At 37.1% G+C, this 10,645-nt stretch overlaps 2 protein-coding genes across 2 annotated transcripts; both read right to left on the bottom strand.

The window, feature by feature from the left end:
* Positions 1-213: 213 nt before the first annotated feature.
* Positions 214-5,688, bottom strand: LOC131333078 (probable carotenoid cleavage dioxygenase 4, chloroplastic). The gene is made up of 3 exons (XM_058367411.1): positions 4,555-5,688; positions 2,327-2,696; positions 214-828 (listed from the first exon to the last, which is right to left on the bottom strand). Exons 1-3 carry the CDS (start codon positions 5,624-5,626, stop codon positions 468-470), a joined length of 1,803 nt encoding a protein of 600 aa, XP_058223394.1. The 5' UTR covers positions 5,627-5,688; the 3' UTR covers positions 214-467.
* Positions 5,689-9,444: 3,756 nt separating this feature from the next.
* On the bottom strand, positions 9,445-10,275 carry LOC131332756 (uncharacterized). The gene is made up of 2 exons (XM_058367052.1): positions 9,899-10,275; positions 9,445-9,823 (listed from the first exon to the last, which is right to left on the bottom strand). Exons 1-2 carry the CDS (start codon positions 10,273-10,275, stop codon positions 9,445-9,447), a joined length of 756 nt encoding a protein of 251 aa, XP_058223035.1.
* Positions 10,276-10,645: the final 370 nt, after the last annotated feature.

Below are 10,645 nucleotides of genomic sequence, written 5' to 3'. Positions count from 1 at the left end.
AAAATTGATTAATCAGTTGTTATTGTTACCATCAAAACGGACATGTTTGATGTCATTGATCCCTTTTACGAATATTTCCCTTCAATTTCATTATCATTCAATTACCCAATTTTGGTTTGATTTAATTTAGGAGTAGCGATAAGCATTCACGTTAATTCACTCTTGTAACGTCATTGTATAAAGCGGTAAATATAAACATGTTAATGCATGAAATACGAAAATAAAAGAACTAAAATATTAATTGCTAAAAGTATACATTGAAATTTAACTTTTTGAGTTGCGATTCCCGTGCATAGCACAGATTTGCTGCTAGTTCAGTATTATTTACACGTATACCTGGACATTATCCAACGTAAAATGAGCAGCAGACCTCTTTTACAATGATGGCATCGAAAACAGAAAAAATTTACCCTAGATCCTTTGCTACTATATAAATCATGGTCATGGGCGTTGCTGGGACTATAAGTTTACAACTTTTTGAGGTCTGTTTCCGTCACGAAAAGGCCGTGGAAGCCGTAGGGTACTCGACGGGGTAGCTTCACGACGGCCACGGTCTCGAGATTTGGCGATTTGGCATCCATCACCAAAAAACTCGACTCTCCCGTATTTTCGTTGTGAACGTAAGTTACCAGGTAGCCGTCGTCCTCTTCGGCTTTGGGGTTATTGGGCTCCTTGACGACGAAGAAGGGCTCCCCACCGTAACACCCAGGGCCGAAAATTCGGGTAGCCACTGTGCAATCACAGCGGTCACTTTCGGATATGGATACGTCTAGCTTCACCACCCCTGATATCTTTGGCATTGGATCCCCAATCGCGGCATATACGTACCTGCAATGTTGTTGGCAACAAATTCTCTTACATTTTTAAAAAATTAAAAATTGTTCAAAAAAAACAAAAAATAAAAGGCTTCATACAGAGTATGATTTTAAGTGTCCTTTTTCTTTTTCTTTTGAATACGAAAAAATTATACATCCAGGTTTGTTTGTACTTAAGATACGGCTCTTAGCTCATATGGTTATATCTTTTGGCTTTTAAATGAGAGGCTTGAGGTTTAAATCTAGGAAGAGACTTTGAACTCCGTTTAGTTGTTAATTTATTAACTTCCTTTAGTTGGAATGGTGTTTTATATTCGTATTTGTAAAGTGCCATGACTAGAGCTGGGCAACTTACACGAGACACGATAACACGACACGAACCGAATACGAAGTTAGCGGGTTAGGGTTGAACATTTCTGACACGAAACACGAAAATGACACGACTCGAGAACATGAATTCTAAATGGGTCGGGTTCGGGTTGAACACGCGAGACACGAAATTGACACGACCAACACGGTTACGAATCTGTGTCACCCATTTTCACGAACATATATACATAATATATGGTATATCTGCAATTCTATATAGAGTTAGGCAACAGACACGATAACACGACACGAACCGGACACGAAGTTAACGGGCTAGGGTTGAGCATTTCTGACACGAAACACGAAAAAGACACGACTCGAGAAATACGAATTCTAAATGGGTTAGGTTAGGGTTGGGTGATTTGTGACACGAACCCGACTGACACGACACGAACACGACCCGACACGACCTGTTACCCAGGTCTAGCCATGACGTTGAGAAGAATAGACATTTTTTTTTTGTTGGTTTTTTTGGGTAAGTTGAAAAAAATATACATAATTGGACAAAAAGGGTAATAAATAATTTCTAAATAACAAAATTTCCGGCATATATATGTTCTTTTTGTGAACTCAAGAAACATGCCAAGATGCTACAACTCTTACAAGAGCATCCAAAGCAAAAATTCTACTCCCTCCGTCTTAAGCCACAAGAAAACTACATGCAATTTTTAGTCTTACAAATAAGGTACTTATAGAAATAATTTTTATGCAATATAGATGTTATTTGATAGATCTTGATGAGATCTTTTGAAAGATGCAAAAAAAAAAAATCATTTTTGTATAATATAGATCTTATTTGATAGATCTTGATGAGATCTTTTGAAAAATGCAAAAAAAAAAAAAATCAAATCAAAAAACTGTTTTAGTGAATATTTTATTTTTAAGTTCAGAAATTGCATGTAATTTCATAAGGGACAAACTTTATAGGACAAAGTGAATAGTAATAACGGTGATCAATTGATTCAATTTAGCCTAAATTTAGAAAAGTATTATTATTAATTAGGAAAATCTACATTGAATTTTTGTTAGACCGTTTTTGTGTATTTACACCCAAATATTAGTTGTTCTCAAAAGCTATTAATTTAATTGAAACAACCCAATTAGGAAGCAAAAACATCCTGATCAGCTGAAAGCATACACACCTGTTTTTCTTCCCCACGTACTTCGGATTAATCACAGCGAAATCCAAGTTCCTCGATGCCACCGGGTGTCTCGACACGAACCCTGTTTTAAGGTCAATCCTGACCCTCTCCACCGATGCGTGGATCAAATCCATGCGCTCGAGTGTGTGCTCTACGGACAAAATGTTTGGAGCCACCATCACCACCGTGTCGCCGCCGTCCTCGTCCCACGCATTGATAGCGTGTATGATGTTGAACCCGGGCACCTCGAACCACCTCATCTCCGACTCGTCCTTGGCGTAGCGCGGAATCACTCCAAGTCTTGGAATCTTACTCGAGTTGGCTCCGACCGGTGACCCGGATCCGAATATCATTTCCATCGGATTCATACCTGTTCGATCAAAATTTTAATCAAAGTTTTTTCTCTCTTTCAAAATGAATGAAATTAGGATATTGGTATATATTTATCTTTTTTTTTTAGCATATTCATACATATATTTATCTAGTTCCAACGGATTTATGATTAAGTTTTAAAAAAAGCATGTTAATTACGTGTGATTAACAATTTCGGATTGGTCCCCTTTATTTCGGATTGAAGGAGAAGATCAACCCATGTGATGAGTGTGACATTTGAGGCTACTTCCTGTACTGGACCACACGATCCACACCAACAGCTTCCATATGCTCATGTCCATGGAAAAATTATTTGCTGCTTTTACAGCACCGTCACGTAATGTCCTGACACCTTTATTCACAACATATTTTTATGACATCCAGTAAAAACGTGTGTGGTGGATAAGAGTATCGGTGTGATGCCCTGACAATCTTATTCATCACATATTTCTGCAGAATCCAGTAACAAAAAATATACGGTGAATAAAAGTGTAAGGACATCGAAAATCCTATATTGCAATGCCATGTAAGGCACCATGTAGGGCGCACATGGGTCATCGATCTTGACAATGAATGGATAAGATATAATTTTTAATTATGACCAGTAATTAAGAATCATTTATTGTCGGTCATAATTGATTTTTAATGTAGATCGTTGATTGATGAGATCGATGGCTTGTTTTTGTTTGTTTTAATACTCCATCTTTCACTGAATTTGATAAAGAAAATTACTCGTAAGTTATTTCTTCAATAAATTTTTTTTGGGGCAAATATCTTCAATAAAAGTTGTACGCATTAAAGTATGTCTTGTCACGTCACCAACTATTTCTTTAATACTTAATCAAACAGCTGAAACTGCAAGTTGATTTTGACACTAAGTGAGAGATCCACCGGCCAAAACTAGAGGCCAACAAAACATGCCTTGGAGATAATTTTACCAAGTGGACCAAAATATCTTTGTATGGATTTCAAAATTAATATTCTTTATTTTACAGTATAAAAAAATGGCTCTTTTCATTGGACATGCCATATGTTTGGACTCACGAACTCTGCTATTAACAAAAAAAAAAAAAAAAAATACTAATAAACTTGCTCAAGATTAATGGCCGTAGCCTTGTAAACTTATTTGTTCAAAACTTATTTTGGCATTTTTTAATCTTTCGTAACGTTATGTTTAATTTTTCATCGTAATTTTTGGGATTAATTATTCATTTCGATCAAACGGATCGGAAGAATATAAAAATATAGACGGATGTTGAAAAAAATTCATAAAATATGGACCGAAATTGAAAAAAAATTATATGACGACACTTTTTAAAAAAAAAGACAACTATTTTATACTTTTTTCCCCTATAGTGAACTTTTTTTTTTTGTTCTGATCATAATTTTTTCCTATCTTTCACTGCTTTTAGACTTCTCCCATCGAGACAAATAATTAATCTAAAAAATATAGTGCAAATCTAACAAAAATAAAAAAAAACCCTAACTAAACATGCAAAATGAAGAAAGAAATAAGTTTACAAAGAACCCATTATATACGGAGTAATTTAGGATCAGGATGCTCTCCATTCCCTTTTTTGGGACCAGAAGTTCCTTTTAAGATATTTTGTGAGTTTTTCCAAATATTTTTTTCTAATCAAACGGAAATTGATGAGTTTTTCCAAATTCACTATATATAATAGTTTAACTTATCAAATAAAAATACATATTCTTCTTGAGGAAAACAAAGTTACGGTTTTATGGACTGAAAAGATCAATCTTATCGAAACGGCCGGCTAACGTACGTAATTTTGAAACCTGAATAATACTACAGTACTGTAGGAGTAATTGCATGCTTTGCTTCCAGCAATAGTTACCTAATTGTATCTCGGCGAAAACAGCGTATTTCCTGGTGATGGCGAAGTCATGCAGGAACGACGGTGTCGTCATTGAAAAAACCGGCACGTCAGCTTCTTTCCTCCCCTCCGAGTCGAACCGGAAAAACGTCAGAAACGGCGGAACCGGCCCATACCGGAACGCAAAAGTTTCGCCCGTCTCGTAATCGACTTTCGGATGCGCCGTCATGCTCATAAACAACTTTCCCTCAAAATCCCTTCGACCCAGCGTCACCACATCCCCGTCCGCCGTTAACTTAACAGCGTACGGCAGGTCCGACTCCCCCAGCGCGTACAAACTATTCCCGAAAAACGCCAAACTCGTGTTCGCTTGCCCGATTCCGTTACTCGGGTCGAACATCCCCGTTAAAGTCCTAACAGCAGATAGGGCCCCACGGGCCGCAGACGCTGTTAGGCCGTTAAACCCGGAGAAAACGTTCGGGAGCACCGGGGACCCGGTTTTTTCCTCGATCGTGAATTTGTATGTTTTGACGTAGCGGCTGCAGAGGGTGGCACCGCCGTCGGAGATTCTGATGACGTGGAGCATGCCGTCGCCGTCGAAAAGGTGGTAGGGCCCGCGTGGGAGGAACTGGGGGTTGGGTCCGTTGCGGATGTACGCGCCGTCGAGGCACGGCGGGAGGCCGCCGGAAACCACCGTGCATTTCGTCGGCGGGAGCTCGTCCACGACCGGGGCGAAGTTGTCGGCGAGGACGTGCTTCGGGTCGACCGAAGGGCGGGTCGGAGGGTCGATGAAAGTGTTGATTATATCATCGAATGCGTTGAAGATGGTGACCGCCAGCGACGGCGGTGGTTTAGGCGTCGGTGGTGGGTTTGTGGAAATGGGTTTAGTTTTTGTGGGATAAGGTGGTGAGGGGATTTGTCTTCTTGAAGGTTGAGGTGTTCTTGTTCTAGTGGTGGTGGAAGTCGAAGTGGGTGGTTTTTCTTCGATCCTAACCGCGGAGATGCGGAGGACAGAGGAGTTTGATGGTGGTAGCGTTAGAGGGAGATTTGAGAGGGAAAATGAGGAGAGAAAAGAGGATGAAAATGCGTACATTTTTTTTAAATGAACGTTTTTGCAGAGGAAAAAATGTAAAGTAGGAATGGGGTTCTGCAATCCGTTAAATAGAGTGGAGTCCACTTTGCTTTATTTTCTGGCTCTCTTAGAGCAAGTTTATCAATAATTAGGTAAAAAAACTTATGAACAGTGCATTTTTATTTTACCTACTTACATTTTTTTCAAACACTACACCAACACTATCTATTTAACCTATCATTTATTAAAATATATCTTTTTCTTTCTCAAAAAGTACAACAAAGTACAATTTAAAAAAAAAGAAAAAAGAAACAGGGAGAGAGAGGAGAGAGAAAATAATTTTTTTTCCTTACCTGATGAACAGTTGCTAGGTAAAAGTGCCGAAGCACTGTTCACAAATTCATTTTAGCTCTTTGTTTACCTAATCTAGTGTAGGACTACTTTTCCTCTTTTGATGAGTTAAAATAGCTATAAAGCTATTTTAGCTTTGCTGGTAAAGTTGCTCTTAAATGTCCTACTGTATTAGTTACTCCACCCAATTAGGTCGGATAGCTACGTTTATCAATTATTCCTTTCATTCCACAATGGTTGTTCGGTCCGCAAAACGGAGTGATAAAAATAATGCAATTTTTTCAAGAAAAAATTCAAATTTTTTTCACAAATTAAAAATACTCATTGATATCTAATAAGTTAAATTTTTTTTATTTTTTCTTGCAAAAATTATATTATTTTTAACATCCCATTTTACGGACCGAACAAACATTTTGAGACGGAAGGAGTATCATAGATCTGTAGCAAGTCGAATCCTCTGTCCCCAAGTTCCTGTCTCTCTCTCTGTCCCATCCTTCTCTGACTGCCTCGTAGCCCCGTTCTTCTCTCATGCTAACTCTGTTACTTAACCAACGTTAAACTCTGTTACTGATCAAACGGGTGTAGTGGATTTATGTGGTTATAATTGAGAAATTTCATAGACTTTAGTTCTTTTCGTTTTTTTTTCCTAAAAAACGGTTGTTGTTTTAACATTAAATTCTTTTCGCCATAGGAGGAAAACTCCAAGTTTCCATCACTTATTATGGGTCTTCCGTGCGTTCATTGCAGTAATTGGAATCGTTCATCCTGTAAGACCTGCAAAGTAATATACCCACGCGAAAAATTAGATTGATCGAACATCGATAGGTGTATCACAAATTAAATTTTGGGTTATGAAATATACGGCCATGGACAATTTAATTTTGAAAAATCTGACCACACATTTTACAAACCAAAATTCAGTTTTTGATATACCTATAAATGTCTGATCAAACTAATTTTTTGCGTGATATGTTACTACATTAAATGAACTGTTTAAATTACTACATTAAATGCACGATGGTGTCCACAAAACGATGGTGGTGAAAACTTGGGGTTTTTCACCTATTTATGGCAGGGAGAATATCTCTTTACCTTTAGTATGTTTTTTTGATCGGCAGCTTTGTGTAGCCGGTCCCACTTTTTTGGTTTGTAAACTATTCAAAATTACACTGTTGAAAACCATAATTAAAAGTTCTAAAAAAAATTACCTATTAACATAATATTATATCATATTTTTTTGGTTTCAATATTACATTTCATGTTAATATTTCCGTTTTTGTTATGTGTACTTTCTTTATTGGCCTAGATTTCTTGGTTTTCAAGTTGTGTAGACTATATAAAGGTGTGCTAGGGTTACAATAATACACATTAATGAAAACACAGTTCTCATCAATTCTCTTTTAGGTCTCGGATGGTCTCACTTCCACATAGTATTAGAGAGGGAGTGTTAGACTTTATCCCACATCGCTCATCTAAGCTACCCAAACTTGGTTAATAAAATCTTAAGATTACTCCACATATTGCCAATTGATTTTCGATTGAAATCCTCTAAGAAATCTAACCTGATATATATTAGAGCTATAAGGTCTAGATCTTGTGGGCCACTCGCTCTCTGGTGGGCGGTCTAAGCCTCGCTGCCGTTCGCTGGGCATCTAGATTTCACTTTATTGTCATGGCTTCACTCGCTCGTGGTTGGTTTTGGCTCTCCTAGTTTTCTCCATGGTTTTTCCTGGCCTAGCTGCTCCTGATTTCTCTTGGCTCGGCTACTTCTAGTTTTTTTTTTTTTTGATCAACGAAAGGATTTTATTAATTTTTGAAATTGCTACTCCTAGTTTCTTTTGGTTTTTTAAAACTCAAGTTGGTAGACCTACTTGTGTTTGAGGGGGGTGTTAACATAATATTAAAGCATCCACAGTGGACTAATCAAATTTGGATAATCAAAAGTTATCACATCACCTTTTGATTAGCCATTTAAGGGATTGTTAAGATTAGTAATGTAGACATCCACAGTGGCATAATCAACATAGAATAATCAAAATTTGCCACATCACATTTTCAACTTGTAGAAATCTAAAAATTGTCACCATATAAAATATTTAAAAAAAATAGTTTTCAAACTAATAAAAACAGGTTATTCGAAATAAAAAATATTTTTTTGAAAACTTTTATTTTGAAAAAACACTTTTTCGAAAAAAGTTTTAAAAATCAAGCTTTGAAAGAAAGAAAGCTTTTGAAAAACAGTTTAAACTGTTTTTGTAAATTAGAAAAAAAAAAACTTCTTTTAAAAGTGTTTTTCTTAGAAACATTGTTGAGAGAGAGAGAGAGAGAGAGAGAGAGAGAGAGAGAGAGAGAGAGAGAGAGAGAGAGAGAGAGAGAGAGAGAGAGAGAGAGAGAGAGAGAGAGAGAGAGAGAGAGGAGGTTTTGGTTATTTTCAAAAGATTGCTAGTTTTAATTATTCAAGAGCCAAAATTTGAGGATGAGTTGCTAAAAGGTTGTTAAATTTGGTTATGTTATTGCGAGCACTTTTTTGAGGGAACATCGCTAACTTACCAACCTTATGATTTAGGTTATTCAACTGTGAATGCTCTTAGAAAATATTATGTTACCATTTTTTCTAGGTTTCAATGTTATGTTTTCTGTTTAGGCTATGTTAATAAAGAATTGCACATAAAAGTTTCCCTAAAAAATAAGAAAGAGTGCATTTATCAAGAAAAGAGAGTGTAAAAATCATTTTCCTAAAAATTTGTTGAGATCGAAGAGGTAAAACAAGTTTGAAACATCTACTTTCACTACAACTGTACCTTAGAGCATCCTAATGGTGTTGCTAAAAATTATGTATTATATGACATAAAATGTATAAAATGGGTCCCTATTTTTGTTTGTTAAGAATGTATAAATTTAAAAAGTGAATGTGTGTTGTAATGGTGTAGTTAAGATATATGCTAGTGTGAGTTAAATGTGTACATGTGGATGTTTGTGCATGTTGATAGTGACAAGTGGGCTCTCTCTCTCTCTCTCTCTCTCTCTCTCCATTTATGCCGAAAGGTGCTTTCCCACCCCCTGACCCAACCCCCGGATCCCACCCCCTCCTTTCCCGTTTTAACCCCACCCCTTCCCCCTATCCCTATCCCTATCCCGAATTCTATTTTAATTTTCTAATCCTTTATTTGTTTAGTTACTATATTTATTTACTTAATTTCATATCTTTATTTATCTAAGCATCACTCTTTAATTTTAATTTGGTTAATTCAAATTCTATTTTAAATTAAAATTGTCTTTATACTTAATAAATTTATATTATTTTAATTAGTTAATTGATTTGTCTTAACAATGAATAATAAAAATAACTTCTAATCAACAATAATAAATTTAAATAAAATTTCATTTTATTATAATTAAGTACATATTGTCAAAATATGAAAATACATAAAAACACAAATTCTAATCAATATTTCCTCCAAATTCTGCTCTCGGCGCACTTATACCCATTACTTCGTACCACAATTGCAAATTCCATAACTAGCAACCCATCCTTTAGCTTCGTTTGATGCATGCTCCTCCCACCATCTTGGGATGGGTGGTATAGGGTAATGAGGTTCTAAGAAAACTTGCACGAAGTGATGGTCAACACGGGCAATAGCAATTTTCCGACGGTCTTCGACTGGAACTGGAGGAGACCTCAATGGCAAGTGAGTAAAACAACCAAAAACATTCTCCTCAAATGTATGCAGTACAAGGTTGTACCTTGTTGCGATGACAACTCCTAAAGTCATAGCCTCCATCCAATGTGCTTCTGATGCCCTAGGCTCGAAGCAATCTAGTAAGTGTAGTAGATGGTTTGCCCAATCATATGCTGGATAAATCACACTGTACAGATAATAATTTTGTCGAATCTCTTCAATAAGCTCCTATCGTACTCGATTCCAATAATTTTCACTATACCCGATTTGTGCAGCTATTGCCTTGAATCCACAATAACCGTCACCAAGCACGTCAACAGTGTGGGAAATATAACGTTGAAAAGCCTGAGGTAATCGCTGAATGTAGCGATCAGAGATGGGTGGAACTGTAGATTGAGTGTTGCGAACCCCCGACCTCCTCCCACATCTCCCTCTCCCTCTCACTCGCGATGTTGCAGTCCTTGATCCTGAAGTGGATGCTTCTGAAAAAGAAGATATGCGACATGTACTTTGTTCATCTCTATCTACAGGTTGACCTCTATGTTTTGTGTTGTACGACGGAGGTCGAACTGTGTTGCGAGATGGCTCTACCATATCGATAAACCTGTCTTTGATATGCTCTCGCATACGTGGATCCATCCCATCTAATATCTCAACAACCTAAGATGTCCTGTCAGGTCGTGTTCCCTCGTCATTAAACTCGTTTGCGTGCATAGACAACCTAGTCCAATGAGCGTGGATACTGCATAGTGGAATTGGAGTGGAAATGGAACAATAATATGCAATATCGTGCATGCATGGTGATAGGCGCACGATATCGTAAATATAAGCGTCTAAGTAGGGCATATTAGCGCATTAGAGGTGCGGTTTATTCCATTTTCCACTTGATGCTGTGATTTGTCTTGTTTTCGTGTTTTTTATTTTTTCACAGGAAACAAGGCAATTTTTGTGCCAAGTTTGGATCACGAGGCCTTGAGGCCATGTTGGACGTTGCCATGGGAAGTCGTGA

This window comes from Rhododendron vialii, chromosome 7a (assembly GCF_030253575.1).
Source record: "Rhododendron vialii isolate Sample 1 chromosome 7a, ASM3025357v1".
NCBI lineage: Eukaryota > Viridiplantae > Streptophyta > Magnoliopsida > Ericales > Ericaceae > Rhododendron > Rhododendron vialii.
Note: the sequence above shows the minus strand (reverse complement) of the source record. Positions and strands in the feature narration are given on the sequence as shown.